The sequence below is a fragment of the Nipponia nippon genome, unplaced genomic scaffold, assembly GCF_047370975.1.
Source record: "Nipponia nippon isolate SJK-2023a ecotype South Korea unplaced genomic scaffold, ASM4737097v1 scaffold_19, whole genome shotgun sequence".
NCBI lineage: Eukaryota > Metazoa > Chordata > Aves > Pelecaniformes > Threskiornithidae > Nipponia > Nipponia nippon.
This window is the reverse complement of record NW_028262335.1, coordinates 2,297,684-2,316,214: the sequence shown is the minus strand read 5'-3', so window position 1 is coordinate 2,316,214 and position 18,531 is coordinate 2,297,684. Positions and strand designations below refer to the sequence as shown.

Below are 18,531 nucleotides of genomic sequence, written 5' to 3'. Positions count from 1 at the left end.
GGACCCCGACCCGGCGCGCGGGGGGGGGGGCGGGTGCTTTCCCCGGGTCGGCCCCGGGCGCGCATGCGCGGCGGCGATGGCGGCGATGGCGGCGGGGGGAGCGCGGCCCGGGGTGGTGCTGGGCGCTATGGAGGTGGGGCGGCGCGCCGGGCCCGAGGCGAGCGCCGCGCTCCTCCGCGCTTTCCTCCGGCGAGGGTATCGTCTCCTCGACACCGCTTATATGTACGCCGGTGGAGAGTCCGAGCGTATCCTGGGCACGCTGCTGGCTGGAGGCGCGGAGCCCGGTATGGCCGGGACCGGTCGCAGTGGGGCTGGGTGGGGGGCAGGCTCTGAGGAGAGGGGTCATCCCTGTGGAGAAGGGCATTCCCCCGGGCCCATTCCCTGAGGAGAAGGGTCTTCCCTGCCAGGCTGACACCTTCCCTGAGGCGAAGGGCATTCCCCCATGCCTGTTCCCTGAGCAGAAGGGTCTGCTCTGCCAGCCTGACACCGTCCCTGAGGAGAAGGGCCTTCCCCTGGGCCCATTCCCTGAGGAGAAGGGTCTTCCCTGCCAGGCTGACACCTTCCCTGAGGGGAAGGGCCTTCCCCTGAGCTCATTCCCTGTGGAGAAGGGTCTTCCCTGCCAGGCTGACACCATTCCTGAGGAGAAGGGCATTCCCCCATGTCTGTTCCCTGAGGAGAAGGGTCTTCCCTGCCAGGCTGACACTATCCCTGAGGGGAAGGGCATTCCCCTGGGCCCGTTCTCTGAGGAGAAGGGTCTGCTCTGCCAGGCTGACACCATTGCTGAGGAGAAAGGACTCCCCTGCTAACGCTGACCCCTGGGCCTTGAGGAGAAGGGCCTCCCTCTCTAGGGCAGACCTGCAGTCCCTAAGGAGAAGGGCCTCCCCTGCTAGGCAGACACGGTTCCCAAGGAGAAGGGCCTTCCCTGAAACACCTTGAGCAATGCTTGCGTTATGCCCCTTATCCCCATTCCCTTCCTGAAGGTGGAAACATCCCTGCTCATTCTTTCTTTTTCTCTGCCAGTGGAAGTTGCCACCAAGGCCAATCCCTGGGATGGGAAGACGCTGAAGCCCGAGAGCGTGCGATCGCAGCTGGACACATCCCTGGAGAGGCTGAAGAGGACGAGTGTGGAGCTCTTCTATCTCCACGCTCCTGACCACGGGACCCCGGTGGAGGAGACGCTGCGTGCCTGCAATGAGCTGCACAGAGAAGTAAAGTGGGGAGTCCAAGCCTGGACCATCTCTTGATTCCCTCCCATCACCTTTTTAATCCAGGGCTGCTTGTTGTGCCCTTCTGCAGCACGGGGTTTGTGCAACGCTGGGACGAGAGGACGCAGACAACCAGGGCAATCCCTGACGCTCTGTTACATGTGCACATGGTGCACTTTGTTCTCAAAAGCTCTTGGAAGCGTTAGACCACCTGAACTTTGCTTTCAGCCGTGTCAACTGACTGGGTTAAGATTAGTCCTGGTAATGGGTGGAGAAGAATTCCTGAAATGCATTAATCTAATAGTGCCATTTAAATTAGAAGGTGTGAATTTAAAATGAACAGAAAATCGGAAATATTTTTATCAGGTCTGGTAATTCATAGTCATCTAAAAGGGGTGAACAGGGATGAGGAAAGAATTCCGGAATAAAATTTGGCAACTGTCCTTTTCACCGTCTGCGTCTTGCACCGTCTAGGTGCAAATGCCCTTTTAAAATCTGGAATTGAATACCCTTTTATTCCTTTGCAGGGAAAGTTTAAAGAACTTGGTCTGTCAAACTACGCAGCATGGGAGGTCGCAGAAATCTGCACCATCTGCAAATACAACAACTGGGTGATGCCGACGGTGTACCAGGTGAGGGACCGGGGCTTGCCGTGGTCCGGCAGATCTTTTGTGGAGGCTGAGATGAATCAAACCAAAAGAACAGGAGGGTTCAGATCAGAACGGCGTACGGCTGGTTGTCGGTGTCCTTACAGCAATGGTCACTGTGGGGAAGGGTCTGGGAGCCCCAAATCTTGGACCAGTCCCCAGTGTGCCAGATATACACAGGAAAGGAAAGTGCTCCCGTTGGTCTGGGAAGTCCTTTCAGGACACGCGTGATTGAGCTGACTGAGATCACTTCTCAGAAAAAGCTGAGTATGCGTTTGTTGCTCGAGTCAGCAGCTCCCTTGATGTGGAACTTAAAAGTTTTTGCGTTACTTGCAATCCTTTAGAAAGTCTGTTCCTAAGCAGCTCATAACCTCGTGTGACCTGAAGCTGCTCTTCTGGGTACGAGTATTGTCAGGGAGGGGGGGTGAAAAGGCTGTTCAGGTGCTCGCGACCACTGCCGTGAGCTGGCGTTCAAAGTTCTTTGCCTCCCTCCTCTTTGTGCAGGGTATGTACAACGCAACCACTCGCCAGGTGGAAGCCGAGCTGTTCCCTTGCCTGAGACACTACGGACTGCGGTTCTACGCCTACAATCCGCTGGCAGGTACGGGGAGGGAAAGGGTGAGACTTTGAGACAAAACCATGCGAAGCGGGGGCTGTAGAAGAGCCAGCCTGTCACTAAACGCGCTGCTGACCCTTTGCAGGAGGGCTGCTGACCGGCAAGTACAAGTATGAAGATAAGGACACACGTCAGCCCACTGGAAGGTTTTTTGGGAATGACTGGGCTCAAGCCTACAGGGACAGGTACGTTTTGAGCCGATAGACGAGCAGGGAGATGCGGCAGGAGTGGCTACGTAAAAAATCCACACTAATAATCAGCTGAGAGGAAGCAGAATTGATGCAAGCTTGTGCAGCGATTACGTCTGCACATGTGGTTGGGGCCGTGGCTTGTGACTGAGCTTTGCAGAGTGGTTTTTAGGCTCAGCTTCCTCCCGGCCTGCAGTGGGGGATGGCACAAGTCCTCGGAGGCTCTGAAGAGTTGTACGAGGCTTCCTGAAAGCCTTTTGTTCTTGCTTGGAATATAGATTTACCATTCACTAGAGGTCCCAAGGGCAATAAGAGCAATTTCTTTTCCTGCAGGTACTGGAAAAAGCACAATTTTGAAGGAATTGCCTTAGTAGAAAGAGCTCTGAAAGATGCTTACGGTTCCAGTGCACCAAACCTGACCTCCGCTGCTTTGCGTTGGTTGTACAACCACTCCAAACTGCAGGTAAGAGTACGACGCGGCTGTAGCCTGTGCAGCACCACCAGAATTGGGCAGCTGTTACGGCGTGCAAACGGGGAAATGTCTCCGTACAAACAGTTATCTTTTCATCTGCACGTCCCGTGGGCTTGCGGCATTCCAAAGCGAAGGTTGCTGTACGGGCTCTGCCTGCCAGGCTGTGGGAGCGAGGCGGCTCTGCGTTTCCCCGCGGCATCCTGTGTTCATAGCGTTGGCAGAAATGGAAGGGTTTAGGTGCCGGTTACTGGGGTCTTGGCTTCCCACCCAGACAGCTTCCCTGCGAGGAGACAACTCCGCTTTTCATCAGCCTAGGAAATAAAGGGTTATGTTCCCCATCTCCCCAAAACGTTCCCCTCGTCCCCCATGAAGTAGGATTGGGCAGCTTTTGAGGAGTTGGCACGACTCGGCGATGTTCTGGCCTTGCGAACAGAACTTCGTGCTGGCAGTCGTCTCAACATCCAGGAGTTTCTGGATGTTCTTTACTGGAAAGAAACGTTTAAAGTTTGGCCTGCAGTGGCTTGGGAGGTGAACTGGGTTTTTTTTGGGATCAGCAACTCCTCTTCCCGCTTTCCAGGGTTCTCTTGGAGACGCAGTGATCATTGGGATGTCCAACTTGGAGCAGCTAGAGCAGAACCTTGACTACAGCGAAGAGGGTCCCCTGCTCCCAGCCGTCGTGGAGGCCTTCGATAAAGCCTGGAACCTGACTGCACACGACTGCCCCAACTATTTCCGCTAGAGCCGAGGGTAGGGACAGGAAAGCGGGTGTCGTGGGGGTGGATAACGGAGCGCAAATCTCTGGAAGGGTGTTGTGGGGGTGGATAACGGAGCGCAAATCTCTGGAAGCGCGGGAGAGGTACTTACCCACCCTCTGATCGACCTGTAAATGGGTTGCGTTTTTTCCCTGTGTTAACAAAGCTTTGTAGGATTCACTACCACTGTCAGCACTTGTCGTGCCGGGCCATGCCTTATCCTTTCTCCCCTGAGGGACCTTCAGCTCACACTATGATTTAAAGATGCAGTTAATCGGGGAAAACAGACACATAACTGGATGAAGGCCCCAGTTCTGCTTTAATGTGATCTTAAATAATTATATACAAGAATAAAACCTTTTTCTAACGCAGACCCTATCTCTTAACTGCACCGATACCCTGGCTGGCACCTCCTTATCGGCGCTCGGTGACTCTGAGCTAAATTGCTGCTTCTGAAGCTTTTATCAGGAGATAAGAGCAGACCCTCGGCACCTTCCCCCGTGTCGGGCGCGCCATGTCGAAGCTGCACGACGCTTTCTGCCTAGCTTTTGTGTCTGAGGTGGCATTTCCTCAGATCCCGGGGTACTCAAACAGGCAGCAGTGACAACTGTCTGGAGTTTTATATAAAGATTTATATTAAAAAAAGCATAATTAGGTCATTTTTTATGAAGAGCACGTTTGAGCTGATCGCCCTTCTCCTCTGGGTGTAAGCAGGGAAGGGAAACATCCTCCTCCTTGCGTCTCTAAAACAGAGTAGAACCGTCTAGAGTCCAAGCGCAAGGACTGCTGCTAGTCCTCATTGCTGTCGTCATCGTCGTCGTCCTCCTCTTCCTCCTCCTCTGCCGTGTCTCCCACAAGCTTCTGGAAGTCTCCCGTCTCCGAATTCCACAGAAATTTGATGGTGACTTTAAACTCCGCCATCTCGTAGCCAAAGAGTTTCTAGGAAAGGACAGAGATCTGTCATTCCCGCTCCGCTGTCCCCCCGGCCAGCCCAGCAAAACCACTCACGGTAAACATCGCTTCCCGACGGGAACCGCGGCAAAGCGGGAGCCAAAATAATTGCTGCAGAGTTTTAGCACTCGCATTAGGAACGCGTAGGGATGTTTGCTGACCGATACCCAGGAGTACTGCTCGCCTTCATCCGAGAACTCGCACCCTCCAGCGGAATTACACCGAACAGTGGATTGTTTTGAAGCGGGGGTTCGCACAGACGCTGCGTCACAACGTTACTCACCAGGACGCGGGCTTGTTCGGGGGTGAGAACGTCCCCTTCTTTGCAGACTTCATAATCGGAAAGTAGCGTCACCACTCCTGCAGGAACAAAAGCTCTTGAAACAGGCTCACGAATCCTGGATATACCCACCGAAACGGGGGGCGCAGAGCTAAGGCTTTCTCAAACACCGCCCTCTGTAGCTTGTGCCTTTCCGCGCAAATGTTAGCGCGCCCCGAGAAGCTGGATGAGATCAACTCTAAAAAACCACCAAACCCCACATCTGGTTTCTGAATGGGATGCCAGCGTGCTGGGTTAGGCCAGGCCTAGTCGTTTCCACTGAAAAAGGATGGTATCTGGTAGAAAGTTGGTTGTTTCCCTTCTCCTTTGACATCAGTTTGGGAAGAACGGCGCAAGAAGAACAGAAGGAGTTCTAGCGCCAGCCAAACAAGGAGAAAGTCGGCTGTCAGGTCTTCCCCAAAACTAAATTCTACTCGATTATTTAACATTCTCCTTAAAAAGATCTTATCTGCGCAGATGAAAAATGAAGCTGACCTTCTCGGCCGCTTCGCATACCTTTCTTTAACGCCGTCGGCAATCCCAGCTGCCGTAACTGCGGCTCCATGGAGTGGGGGAACTGCTCCAGGGGCCCCGTGTCCAGGCTCACCGTGTACGTTGCCTTGTTCCCTGCGCGGGCAAAGTCCACCTCTCTGAATTTAGAGAACCACCTGAGACGGGTAAGGAGAGCGTGAGCTGCGGAGAGAACCTCCCTCGGGCGGAGGCGGGGATGGCGGCGTAGCCTGCCCTAACTCCCTCCCCGCCGTTGGGGGGGTGGCAGAGAAAGGCGAGCTGAAAAGCCTCGCGCGATCGCTGCTTTAAGGGAAACGTCGGCAAGCGGTTAAGCGGAAAGAAAAAGGCTGCTCGGCATTTCAAAGCCGCGACGCGCGCGTACTCACTCGTCCACCTCGTCCCTGGTGCGGTTCGTGAAGAGGAGACCGACTTCCCCTCTCAGGTGTTTGCTGACCTGAAAGAAAGGAGCCGTCCGTGGGCCTGGGGCAGCGCCCAGGGACGTCTCTTCCAGGGTTCAGTCCTGTACAGCTCTGAAAGCTCCGCTAACAGCAGAGTTTTTGTGTCGCAACGTGGACGGATTCAACCGAACCACCCGCAGAAGGGCGACGCGAGGAGGCTCTATCGTCCCTTGGCGTTCATTCCGCGGGCGAGGCGAAGCTTTGGGACGCACAGAAAGGAAAAACAAACCAACCCAGCCCTTACCTTGTGCAGATTCTCCTTGTACTCACTGCTCGGCTCCCGTCCCAGCGCCACCATCATGACTTTGTTCTTCCCGAAGAAGATCCTGGAGGAAGGGGAGGCGGCGGCGGCGGCTGTCAGCGCCCAGGCCGCGCTCGCCCCCTCGGGCAGCGGCCCCCTCGCCGCCCCGGCTCACCTGCTGTGCTTCCAGGCGTTCCGGACGTCCTTCAGCTTGTTGTTCCTCATGTTGGCGACGGAGAAGACGAAAATGTACTTGTAGGTGTCCACGCATCTCCGCAGCTGCGAGGCAGCGGTTAGCCGGTAGCCGGGCACCGGCGAGGGGGGCACCGCGCCGGGCCGGGCCGCACTTACCTCAGTGATCAGCGCCTGCTTGGCCTCCAAACCCTTCCTGGGCGTCCGCGTCAGGGAGACTGCGGGGAGCGGAGGAGAGAGGCCGCGTTAGGGCGGGGACGGGGCCGGGGACGGGAAGCGGAGGGGGCCGGGGCGCTCACCCTTGCGGTCCCGCTTGGACTTCGGCATGGCGCCCTGCTTCGAGGCCCCCTCGGCGCCGCGCGGGCTGCCGGGAAGGCCGGCGGGCTGCCCGCCGCGGTGCCTGCGCCCGCCCGACGGGGCTCACACGGGTTCCCCGCGCAGGCGGCGGCGCGGGCGGCCCCGCGGCGTTAAGGCTCCCCCCCTCCCCCGTCCTCGGACGCCGGGATCGCGGCCGGGCGCTGCCATGGCGGCGGGGCTGTGGGCGCTGCTGCTGCCGCTGGCGGCCGCCGTCTACGAGGACCAAGTGGGCAAGTTCGACTGGTGAGTGCTGAGCCCTCCTCCTGCAAGCGGGCCCCGGGCCCGCCGTGCTGCCTCCTGCTGCGGCCGCCCGTCGGGCCTTCCCCCGGCCGCCCCCACAGCGGGGCGCCCCGTTGTCCCGTCTCACCCCCGCTCGCGTTTCCTCTGGCAGGAGGCAGCAGTACGTGGGGAAGCTCAAGTTCGCCTCCTTGGAGGCCTCGCAGGGTTCGAAGAAGCTCATCGTGGCCACCGAGAAGAACGTTGTGGCCGCCCTGAACTCCAGGAGCGGCGAAATCCGTGAGTGAAGCAGGGGTTTGTTGTGGGGAATGCGCCTGGGGCTAACGTGTCAATCGAGTTGCGCCATGTTTTCATACTGATAAATTAATGCTGGTCTTATTGCTTTATCAGACCCAGAGGATTCAGCCGGCAGTTCAAAAGCAGCTGCTTAGGGCAGGCAGACTGTTGTCTGCACAAGCTTATTGCTATAAAGAGCTGAGATTTAAACATAATAACAAATAAATGCCTTTGGGGGAACAAATCTTGTTCTCACTTAACTCTCTTTCCTTCAGTGTGGCGCCATGTAGACAAGGGAACCCCCGAGGGAGCAATAGATGCGATGCTGATCCACGGGCAGGGTAAGGAGAACATGCAGATGGTGTGCTGGGGCTAGCAGTTGTCGTGGGATCTCAGCCGCGTGTTAGGCCACAGGTTGAACTTGCCAGAGCTCGTTTCCTTGTTGATCCGTGGTGGGATACAAGTTCTGCATTCATCTCCTTTTCTTAATTTCCTGGGCAGATGCCATCACTGTGTCCAATGCTGGGCGCATTCTGCGTTCCTGGGAGACCAACATCGGAGGGTTGAACTGGGAGACGTCCCTGGACACTGGCAGGTAGGCTTGCGTGTTCGCACTGTCTCTTTCCCTTTGTAACGTTGGTCTAGGACGGAAGAAAAGGGTTGTTGACATTGTTTGGACTTGCATTATAGGGAAAAATTCGTTAGAGGTAAGGTTTCTAAAATAATATTTAGCTGAATTCCTAAGGAACGCCTGAACCTTGCAGTTAAATCTCATGCTGTTTGTATTTCTTAGCAAACCAGTAAGAGGAAGAGATACAAATTTTTTTCATAGGTGGATTTTCTTTTTAAGTAGACAACATGTTCAACCTGCATCTGGTTTGGGGTGTTTGGATTCCAGCCTCATGCTCTCTGTTGAGATCAGCAAGGATAGATAAAGTGGGCTATAAATTGTACTTCAAGAGTGATATTAAATGTTTGAAGAAGGTCTTCAGAGTGATTTTTTTTTTTTTCCTAAAAGAAAATAACTTTCTAACTTATTGTCTCTGACTTGTGCTTAGTTACCAGGTGGCTCGTTTGGTGGGGCTACAGGACATGGTGAAATATGTGGCGGTCCTGAAGAAGGCAGCCATCTCTCTTCACTACCTTTCCAACGGGCACCAGAAATGGGTGGAACACTTACCGGAAAGGTAAAGAACATATTTTAAGTAGAAGAGTAAATTTATGACAGGGAGCCTGTTGCCTTGGAGAGGAAAGGATGCTGTACTCGCCTTATGCTTTAGAAAACAGCTGAAAACAGCAATGTGAGAAGACAATGCTTCATGGTTGCTGCTTCTCTTGCAGTGAGACTACTCAGTACCAGTTGTTGTATTCCCATGGGACCGGAGTGATCCACGTGGTTGGAATCGTTCCCCAGAGCCACTTGAACGTTTTAACGTTCAGTGTAGAAGATGGAGAAATTACAAAACAGGTAGTGCTCGATTATGGATCCAAAATACTGAATTTGATGTTAACAAATGTACTTCCAACTAGATGGAGTGTGGCGTGCAGAGTAATTAATTGTTGTAGTACAGGTAAACTTCCCTTTCACTGTGGCATTGTCTATGGGCCAATAAATGGATTTCACTGCTGAATGCCCTGAAAGCAAAACTCAATTAGACTTGCAGCTGTTAGTCAAGACCATCCTGGAAATCTCAGGCTGGTAGATAGTTTCTCCCAGGGTCATAGGTAAAAATAATTCTGACCTAAATTCTTGGTTGTGTCCAAGGTGGTTCTTTGATGATTTTGTTCTGTTGACAACTTCATCTCTTTGCTTATGTCTCGCTTGGCAGATCAGAGTCGCAGCCCCGTGGCTGAAGAGCTTAAACGACGTGTGCAGCGTGGTGGGGGAGGCAGTGCTGGTCTGCGTGGACATGGACACGCATTCGCTCTATGTGTGCTCCTTGGAGACGGAGCAGGAGATGAAGCAGATCCCGCTGCAGGTGAGAAGCGCTGAAAGAGCATTGTACGTAATTCGTTGTCCAACTGGTTTGGTGCCTGACCAAGCCTGGCAGCGTAGGGGGTTCTCCTGTTGGTAAACTGCGGAATGATTGAAGAGGCGTGGGGAGGAGCGCGATCCATAAATTGAGGGCAGGGAGAGAAAGCTATGTGTTGTGTCTGTCTAATCATTCCTTCTGGATTGATGTCTCCCGAGTTTGCTCCAATGGGAGCCTAGTTCGTCTTGCTTCTGCTGTACGTTGATTCTGACATGGGGAACCTCTTCGTAAAGCTTATATTACTGCTAATAAAAGGAAGGTATTCGTTTCAGTGAAGAAAAAGTTCTCATGAACACATATGCTTGTCTCCCCTTCACAGTCACTTGACCTGGAGTTTGCTGATGGCTTCCAGCCCAGGATATTGGCCACTCAACCCAGCGTAATCAGTGCTTCGCGGACTCAGTTCTTCCTGCAGCTGTCTCCGAGCCACTTCTCTTTGCTGCAGTACAAACACGGGCTGCTCAGCCACCTTCGGGACTTCCACCAGGTAACCAAGATAAACGTAATCCAGCAAGAGCGCCAACTACAGCTTAAAATTGTTCAAAAATAAACCAGTACACTTGTACTAAGTGCTCTGAACAAACTGCCGAGCTTCTCATTTCAATTGTGCTCTTGGCTGCAACACTTGAAAACCATTTGATTTAATTTATACCAGCTGCTGAAGTATTTCCAGACATCAGCGTAGGTACGCTTTGTTGCTGACACCTGTCAGCGTCGGGGTGGTTTCCTGGTTTTGAGGTGGATAGAGACACGCGTCTCTAAGTGGCCAGCGGTGCAGCAGGACTTTTGTTAGGCCAGCTGAGAGGTTTTGAAAAGCAAGCAAGCTTTAAAAAGCTCAGTAACACTGGGCATAATGGTTCAAAAGCCTGTGGCAGGTCAACTGTTTCCATCTTTGAGAAGTGTTTTCAGTCTTAGAAGAGAGAACTTTTTTTTTATTTGATGAAACAATGAAATTTAAAATTTGGCTGTGAAATACCATTTGGTTTTGATTCCAGTATGGCTTAATTTGCTGCACAGGTAGTTTTTGATGGGGTTTGGGGATTTTCTTCTTTGTTTTAGGATTTCCTGCTATTTTCTTCTTTTCAGGCAGCTCTGGTGAGTTTTGCAACAACTGGGGAGAAAACTGTGGCCGCTGTCCTGGCCTGCAGGAGTGAACTGGTTAGTACAATTTGCCTGTAGTATGTAACCAGCACAGCGCTAGCACGGATATGCACTGGGGGTGGGTTCCACAAGTGTTTTCCTTACAGGGATGGGTAATAGCTTGAGGAAGAGGAAGATTTCATTAGCGCCTCAGATGTATGAAGACAATGGTAATGCAAGCAGATCTTGATTACATCTAGCTAAGGCTGTCTCTGGCTTGACGAAGCATGCTGTCCTGTGCGCAGCCTGTTTCAGCCTCGTGCAAGGTGGGCACGTAACCTAGGAACGGGCTTTACTGATCTATAGAAGACTTCAATTCTTACGGATACCGAACTTAGCAAGGTTTCATTTTTATCAGAAATGGAGTAGAATGGAACACTACTGTTTCCTGCCTGCTTTCAGAGTCAAGCTGAGGCTTGTCAGGCCCTCAAAAACCATTTTTTTTATGCTCTTATTGGGGTCTGAAACCATGTTCTCTCTGCTCATTCTCATTTCAGAAACCTGGAAGTTCTGATGGCCTTCATGGTGGAGGTACTCTGGAGGATTCCCGGAAGCAGGTATAAAGCGTGCTCGTTCCCAAGAACAGCGAAGTTCCTGACAGTTCATTTTCTTCTTTTGCATGTGGGAACAGAACGAAAAAGGTGTTACACCATGGTTTTGGAGACGGTGTTTTGCAGCAGCTCCATATAAATAATCTAAAAATATCTTGAAGCCACAGTTCTTGCTCAACAAGAAATCCTTCTGCAGAATTCGGTGTGGCGTGTATGTTTAGCTCAGCCTCTTGTTTTCCGCCTCTTGTTACAGGAATCCCTAACCTGTTCCAATCAAACCTACAATATTAATCTCTACCTGGTTGAAACTGGACAAAGATTGTTGGATACCACAATTACCTTTAACCTGGAGCAGAGCGGTGCCAAGCCGCAGCAGGTGAGCAGGGAGAGATTCTTTCAGACCTGTGGTTTATCAGACTTGCAGTGCCCTCCCTACCCTGATTTGGCAGGACTGGTACAGCCCTTCAGCCCAGGGGAAAAGCATTCTGCAGACACACCAGATTACTGCGCACAATCACACTGTTTGCTCTTGTTTCACCTGCGAGTTCTGTTTTCTCCAAGGAGATGATGTGATCGTTAACCTCGCTGTTTTGCTTGCTCTTTTTTCCAGCTATACATCCAAGTTTTCCTGAAGAAGGATGACTCTGTGGGCTATCGCGCCTTGGTGCAAACAGAAGACCACATGCTCATGTTCCTCCAGCAGCCAGGTAACTGGCAAACAGCTAACCTACGCCATTTTTAACAGTGCACCCCTCGTCACTGTAGGACGAGAAGAAAACTCGAGTCCCAAATGATTATATTTTTATCATTGCTTTCTTTGGAAACTGGCAAAATGAATTTTAACTGTCCGAAGTCCTGTGAAAGATACTGGAGACTCTTTCACCCTCACAAGACATTTCATCTGAGAAAACAGTTCTGCAGTGTTCTTTGTGCAGACGGAGCCTTTGGATTTCATGGCGTTTCTGCAGATTTCAAAACTCTTTTTGTAGGAATTGAGTCTAAGTCCTGTTGTAGATCTTCCTCAAAGTTTCTTCAGAAAAGATCCACATGGCGAAAATGTTAATTTGCGGAAAGGGTTGAAAGTCCATCTCAGTGGCGTCAATTTTCCAATATTCTACTCATATTTCTTTCCAGGAAAAGTTGTATGGAGTAGAGAGGAGTCACTAGCTGAAGTGGTAAGCTTGGAAATGGTGGATCTACCTCTGACAGGTGCGCAGGCTGAGTTGGAGGGAGAATTTGGAAAGAAAGCAGGTAAGCCATCGATTTAACGGAATTACCTTTGTGATTTTGCTTTTCTTCTTGAACGAATGTATTTATTGTTTTCTTTTTCCTCTGAGCTGAGAGTTAGGATTGAAATTTGGACTGACGGCAATTAAAATGAGCAGAAATAAACCCATTTCTGTCTAAACTTTTGAAGTCGAATGCCAAATGCAGATGGCATGAGCGTATTAGATTGTCGTGTTAAAAAAACAGTCAGCAGCAGTAGGAGGGATTTTGGCCATCTCTCCTAAATGTTTCCCTTTGACTCTTTCTGGAAGACTTGTTTGCAATAGCTTTTGTTTTTGCTTTGTTTTGTTTTTTCTTGCTGTCCTGGATGCAGCCATTCAAGGTAACCTCAGACTGCATGCGGTGTTTTCTGACACTTCTGACGAATGCTTCCTAGGGGAACTTGATCTCCTCTCTGCTTGCTTTCCGCAGTGGTGAAATACAGTTGAAGTCTGATATTTTGCTCCTTTCAAGAAGCTAAATATAAACCCTGATTGGGCAGAATTAAGTATTTTTTACTTCAAGGGCTTCTGTAGCTGTGAGTAATGAGCGCAGGGGGAGATACAGGCCTTATAGGTGGGTAGGCTTTAGGCGGGCACTTGCTGTGAGCGTAGCAGTCAGAAAGAAGGAATACAAAGGAAGAGATTATGTACTCTGCCAGAAGGTTTGCTTTCAGTTGATGAGAGCTTTTGGAATGAGCTCTACCGCTGTGAAGTGGGAAAAGGTTGGTAAATGCCAGAGTCTATCAGAGAAATGATAACTATAACTCTGCTGTTCTGGAGTGGGAGGCAGAGGCAAAGAATTGTCATAGGTTCATGCATGGCAGCATTTCTTCTACTGGCTGAGACCATCATTTCAATTGTGGAGTGGGATGCAATGTTTTTTCCCTCGTTATCACTGTTGGGCTGTTTGCAGATGGTTTGCTGGGAATGTTTCTGAAGCGGCTGTCCTCTCAACTTATCCTGCTGCAAGCCTGGACTGCCCATCTTTGGAAGATGTTCTATGATGCCAGGAAGCCCCGGAGCCAGATTAAAAATGAGATTAACATTGACAATTTGGCCAGAGATGAATTCAACCTCCAGAAAATGATGGTGATGGTCACCGCTTCGGGAAAGGTGAGGAAGCCAGGGTAGGAATCTGTTTCTAGACTGTAGCAAAGAGTCTCAGCTCTGAATTCCCACCCCCATTTTTGGCCAGGCTTTAGGCAGAATGTCATGAGAAGATGTGCAGAATGTTTTGCGGTAGCTTTGGAGAGGGACTAAGACTCTTCTGTCTTTGTCATATCCCAAAGAAAGATGCAGTGCTTGAATGCGAGAGATGCGTTGTTCTAAAGTTTGGCTTTACTGTGTCTCTCCCGTCAGCTTTTTGGTATTGAAAGCAGTTCTGGCACCATCCTGTGGAAGCAGTATCTCGGGAATGTGAGACTGGGCTCCTCCTTTAAGCTGATGGTCCAGAGAACAACAGCCCATTTCCCACACCCTCCGCAATGTACCTTGCTTGTTAAGGACAAGGTGAGCCCCTTTCCTCTGTCCTTCCATTGAACTTGCTTAGCATGGAAATCTGCCCTTTGAAAGGGCGGAAGAAAATATCTTTTTGGGTATTGTCTGGTTATCGCTGACGTGGGGACAGAAGGAGAGAGAGCGCAAACACACAATCCGAAAAAACTGAAGGATGCTCATTTTGAAGCCTTTTCTTGAAACAAAAGACATAATTTCATCCAGTTTCTGTGGTCGTGTGAGATAAGTCACGTGTGGCCTCCATTAGCTAGGCGACAATGGCTGTCCCTTAGCTAGCTGCAGGATGTTTTGTACTCCATACGCCTTGAGACTGCTTCAGCAGGTGGCAGGTAGGATTTAGTTAAAGCTACGAACACCGCATGCCACGGTATGGTTTTGATAGAGAAATGTGGGACAGAGCATATGCGTGTCCAAACAGAATGTTTTGAGGATGGAATAGCTGAATCCAGGGTATGAATAGTCGACACCAGCAGGTAACAGGTAGAAAACCAGCTCTTTTTTTTGCCTTAGGGAAAGTTTTGCGTCTTGTTTTTTAGGAAACCAAAATGAGCTTTCTGTATGTCTTTAACCCCATCTTTGGGAAGAGAAGCCAAGTAGTTCCCCCTGTTTTGAAGCGTTCAATTCTTCAGACTTTGCTTCTGCCTATTATGGATCAAGACTATGCCAAAGTACTACTCTTGATCGATGATGAGTACAAGGTAAATTATTACTTTGCCTGGAGGCAATTTTCTTCATGTTGTGGTTAATTATTCCCCTCCCTTTTGGAGCAAGATAGAAAAAAAAAATGCCATTGAGTCACATTTCACACAAAACTATGAGGTTGTTCTGGTAAGACAGACCTCATCCTGGTAAACGTGTTTGAAATAATCTTTCTGTGTTGGTTTGGGTTTTTTTTTTTGTGTGTGTCAGTTGGTTTTTAACTTGTGTTTCAATTCTTCTTTTCCAGGTTACAGCTTTCCCAGCAACTAAAAATGTCCTTCGCCAGTTAGAAGAAATAGCCCATTCTATCTTTTTTTATCTCGTTGATGCCGAGCAGGGAAAACTCTCTGGATTCAGGCTGAAAAAGGTATGGAAGACTCATTACCATTTAAGTGACGTCACTTTCTTAAATGTCCTCTTGATAATGGTAGATGTCTTCGTTTGCTTTACAGAGTTTTGCTCAGAATAGAAACCTGCCTAAAATGTGCCTAAGAAACTTAAAATTCAAAAGCAGAGGAAGCTTCCTGCATCTTATTGGTGGAGATGGTGTCTTTTGAGGACAAGATAAAACCTCCTACATCATGGTTTTTTTTCTTGCAGGACCTGACAACAGAGGAGAGTTGGGAGGTGGTCATACCCACCGAAGTACAGAGGATAGTGACTGTGAAGGGGAAGAGGTCCAACGAGCACGTGCACTCCCAGGGCCGTGTGATGGGAGACCGCAGCGTTCTCTATAAGGTGCCGTTGGAACTTTTTGTTGACTTTTTGTAGATGCGTTGTCTCGCGGGAAGATCTCGGCACCGTTTCTAGGCACTATGTTGAGATTAACTGCCCCGTGGTGCCATTTTTTCTGTATGTGCATCAGTGTACATAACCCCCTGCAGAAGATGCTTGGTGGAGCGTTTCTTCTTAATTTTGGTGGAGATTTCTTCTATAAAATGTTTTCGTGCAGCACTTAAGTCAGTCAAACATCTGATGGTGGGGAAATAGCTTCTTGATTTCTTCAGGTGATTTGTGCTAATAAGATATGCCTAGTCCCAGATGAAACACAGATAAACAAGGTGCCTGTGGCACTAAAGTGGGCGTCTCCGTTGTTTTTTCTTTTTCCCTAGTCCTTGAATCCCAACCTGCTTGCTGTGGTGACAGAGAGCACAGATACGCATCATGAGCGCACTTTCATTGGAATCTATCTGATCGATGGAGTCACAGGCAGGATCATCCACTCGTCGGTACAGAAGAAAGCAAAGGGACCTGTCCACATTGTTCATTCAGAGAACTGGGTGGTGGTAAGAAGTTACTCTTATCTTCTCGTTCTTTACGTTTGGGAGGTAGGGGCAGTTGCTGAACCTGCATGGAGACAACTTTTTGACCATTCTCTGTGATTTCCTGCTCTGTATTATTGACTCCACTTGCTCCGTATTCCTAAAAATCTTCTCTCATTTCAGTACCAGTACTGGAACACGAAGGCACGTCGGAACGAGTTCACTGTGCTGGAGCTGTATGAGGGGACGGAGCAGTACAACGCCACAGCCTTCAGCTCCCTTGACCGCCCGATTTTACCTCAGGTTCTCCAACAATCTTACATCTTCCCGTCTGCTATCAGTGCCATGGAGGCTACCATCACCGAGCGAGGCATCACCAGCCGTCACTTGCTCAGTAAGTACATGCTGCTCTGTTCTGAATGCGTTTACACGACCTGCGCGAGCCAGGTTTCGCACTGAAAACCAAGCAAAATGCACTTTGCTGCCAGAAATCCTGCCTGTGGGTTGCCCTGGACTCCCGGCAAGTGCAAGGATAAGCACCAAGAGAGCATTTATGTTAGCTGTCAGAAAATGCTGCCAGAAATGGCCGTTTGTAAGATGCGTTTCTTTTAATGCACAGTTGGACTTCCCTCTGGGGCCATCCTCTCCCTTCCAAAGGCTCTGCTGGATCCTCGCCGGCCAGAGATCCCTACGGAACAAAGCAGGTAAGGAAAGCGTGATAACCCCTGTTCCTGGGCAGCTTGGAAGAGGGATGAATTTTGCATTTAATACGGTAGCGTGAAATAGAACAGCTTGTCCTGGACAGATTCAGGGCAATTCTTGTGTGAAATTAAGCGAGGTTGCTTTGTTCCCAGTCTGTGACGATGGAATACGTTTGTCTGTAATGCAGCAAGTCTTACCATTAGCAGAACCAGCCTGTTGTCTGCACTCTGAAGTTTTTAGAATGACACTTCCTTTTAAAACTTCAGAAGCTTAAAAGGAGGGTGCTGCAGTGTAGTCTGACCCAGCTGGCGTGTTTGATTTTCATCTTGCAGCAAAAATGAATTTGCACTGGGAAAAGCTGCTAAATGTGCTGGTTTAGGTCAGCTTGTGATGCTCAGACTAGGAAACGCAGGCGATGTCTTTCGTGTGCTGTTTGCTTGGGTTTTGATTTCTCTTTAAATGCCTTTCAGAGAAGAGAACCTGATTCCGTACTCCCCTGACGTGCAGATCCATGCCGAGAGGTTTATCAACTACAATCAAACCATATCTCGAATGAGAGGGATTTATACAGCCCCCTCCGGCCTGGAGTCTACGTGTTTGGTGAGTACAGGGCGGAGGCTTCAACGTAGGGCTGTGGAGTTTGCGGCAGAGCAGCATGACACCGTAGCCTGTGGCAGGGAGATCTGTGATTCCCGATCGTGTGGCTGCTCACCGCTTGAACATTTCTTCTTTTGGTCAGAACTATAGACCCGAGTCAATAATTTTGGATGTATCTGGTTTTCTCCTGGAAGCTACTCATGATCTCATCTCTTTAGGTTGTTGCGTACGGCCTGGACATTTACCAGACCCGAGTGTACCCATCGAAGCAGTTTGACGTCCTGAAAGACGACTACGACTACGTGCTGATAAGCAGCGTCCTCTTCGGGCTGGTTTTTGCTACTATGATCACAAAGAGACTTGCCCAGGTGAAGCTGCTGAACCGTGCCTGGCGGTAAGGCTGCAGGTGAAGGGAAGGCTGAGGCGGGAGAAGGTACCTGAGATCCGGACTGGCTGAAGATCTGCCACCCACAGCATCGCCGCTGGGTTCCGTTAGAAATTCCAGCTCGCGTGACTGATGGATGCAACCATCTATATTACGTTTTTGCTGGAAGATATTTGGGAGGAAAAGCTGCTAGTGCAACAAAATGATATACTGCCGACACGTCTCCTAGTGAGAAGAAATGGAGGAGCGATGGAAAAAGAGATGTTGGTCTGTTATGACTAAAAAAGAGATCTCCCAAACCTCTGTTAAAGCCCTAAACTCTGCCATCACGTCGTTTCCCTGATGTTAGTGAAGATAATAGTAAGGACGCGTGTGCTCTTGATTCTGGCCTCTTCCTCGGCGCCAGCCGTGACTAACGTCTTGGCGAGAGGAGGATGGCGGGGCTGCCGGCTGCTGTGCTGTGAACGCTAGGCCGCGTAGCGCGAAGCCTGAGAAGAGGCGGCGGCGTGGGGTCGTGGCGTTAGGAAGAAGGTTAGAAATGGTGTGGCTGTCGGCGGGAAACGGCCGCATCGGGCCACTGAATTACCTCGCAGGGCTGCGGGAGGAATTTGAACGTAAAGTCTCTCTCATGTTCTCTTATTTATTACGGTGATAATGTGAGTTCCTTCCCGTTTTTTAAAACTCTCCCGTGTTGGGTGTACCACGCTGGGGTTCAGGTGTCGCGGCCAAGAGCCCTTCAGTGGAGTTAAGTGCTCGGACCCAGCTTTCCCAGAGGCCGTCCCCTGTCAGCCCCCTCCCCGCGGTGCACGCCGCCTCAATAAAAGCCGTGTGCTGAGGAGCAGGACCTGCGGTTTGGGTTTTTTTGGTGTTTTTTGGTTTTTTTTTTTTTTTTCCCTTTTTGGGGCTATTTCCCGCCCGCCCGGGCAGGGCGCGAGCAGGGCGCACGCGCGGCCCGCCT

The 18,531-nt window shown here is 50.5% G+C and overlaps 3 protein-coding genes across 6 annotated transcripts; 2 read left to right on the top strand and 1 right to left on the bottom strand.

Annotated features, from left to right (window-relative positions):
- The first annotated feature begins 58 nt into the window (after nt 1-58).
- Nucleotides 59-4,251, top strand: AKR7A2 (aldo-keto reductase family 7 member A2). The gene is made up of 7 exons (XM_009463394.2): nt 59-284; nt 1,021-1,208; nt 1,733-1,837; nt 2,357-2,453; nt 2,554-2,653; nt 2,990-3,119; nt 3,706-4,251. Exons 1-7 carry the CDS (start codon nt 77-79, stop codon nt 3,865-3,867), a joined length of 990 nt encoding a protein of 329 aa, XP_009461669.2. The 5' UTR covers nt 59-76; the 3' UTR covers nt 3,868-4,251.
- A 241-nt stretch (nt 4,252-4,492) lies between these two features.
- MRTO4 (MRT4 homolog, ribosome maturation factor) lies at nt 4,493-6,976 on the bottom strand. 4 transcript variants are annotated; one of them, XM_087755164.1, is made up of 8 exons: nt 6,851-6,965; nt 6,711-6,769; nt 6,535-6,638; nt 6,363-6,444; nt 6,047-6,114; nt 5,667-5,818; nt 4,993-5,191; nt 4,493-4,819 (listed from the first exon to the last, which is right to left on the bottom strand). In XM_087755164.1, the coding sequence occupies exons 1-8, from the start codon at nt 6,876-6,878 to the stop codon at nt 4,624-4,626; spliced, it is 888 nt and encodes a 295-aa protein (XP_087611290.1). In that variant the 5' UTR covers nt 6,879-6,965; the 3' UTR covers nt 4,493-4,623. The 4 variants fall into 4 exon arrangements, with proteins under 4 accessions (XP_087611290.1, XP_087611292.1, XP_087611289.1 ...); XM_087755166.1 differs by having other exon boundaries at nt 5,115-5,191; nt 6,851-6,939; XM_087755163.1 differs by having other exon boundaries at nt 6,535-6,769; nt 6,851-6,976.
- Nucleotides 6,961-18,417, top strand: EMC1 (ER membrane protein complex subunit 1). Its single transcript, XM_009463438.2, has 23 exons — nt 6,961-7,151; nt 7,300-7,424; nt 7,697-7,762; nt 7,923-8,016; nt 8,480-8,608; nt 8,763-8,889; nt 9,251-9,400; nt 9,774-9,941; nt 10,541-10,612; nt 11,092-11,151; nt 11,399-11,521; nt 11,756-11,852; nt 12,280-12,396; nt 13,327-13,526; nt 13,773-13,922; nt 14,465-14,626; nt 14,875-14,994; nt 15,228-15,365; nt 15,740-15,913; nt 16,073-16,283; nt 16,509-16,593; nt 17,062-17,191; nt 17,407-18,417. The coding sequence occupies exons 1-23, from the start codon at nt 7,075-7,077 to the stop codon at nt 17,584-17,586; spliced, it is 2,955 nt and encodes a 984-aa protein (XP_009461713.2). The 5' UTR covers nt 6,961-7,074; the 3' UTR covers nt 17,587-18,417.
- Nucleotides 18,418-18,531: the final 114 nt, after the last annotated feature.

Coding starts and splice junctions, on each gene's coding strand:
- AKR7A2 (XM_009463394.2), top strand. CDS start 77: ATGGCGGCGATGGCGGCGGGGGGAGCGCGGCCCGGGGTGGTGCTGGGC. Junction 1,838..2,356: donor TGATGCCGACGGTGTACCAG/GTGAGGGACCGG, acceptor CTCTTTGTGCAG/GGTATGTACAACGCAACCAC. Junction 2,454..2,553: donor CGCCTACAATCCGCTGGCAG/GTACGGGGAGGG, acceptor GACCCTTTGCAG/GAGGGCTGCTGACCGGCAAG.
- MRTO4 (XM_087755163.1), bottom strand. CDS start 6,878: ATGCCGAAGTCCAAGCGGGACCGCAAGG. Junction 6,445..6,534: donor AACGCCTGGAAGCACAGCAG/GTGAGCCGGGGC, acceptor CCCTTCCTCCAG/GATCTTCTTCGGGAAGAACA. Junction 6,115..6,362: donor ACAAGGAGAATCTGCACAAG/GTAAGGGCTGGG, acceptor CCTTTCTTTCAG/GTCAGCAAACACCTGAGAGG.
- EMC1 (XM_009463438.2), top strand. CDS start 7,075: ATGGCGGCGGGGCTGTGGGCGCTGCTGCTGCCGCTGGCGGCCGCCGTC. Junction 7,425..7,696: donor CTCCAGGAGCGGCGAAATCC/GTGAGTGAAGCA, acceptor TCTTTCCTTCAG/TGTGGCGCCATGTAGACAAG. Junction 9,401..9,773: donor TGAAGCAGATCCCGCTGCAG/GTGAGAAGCGCT, acceptor TCCCCTTCACAG/TCACTTGACCTGGAGTTTGC.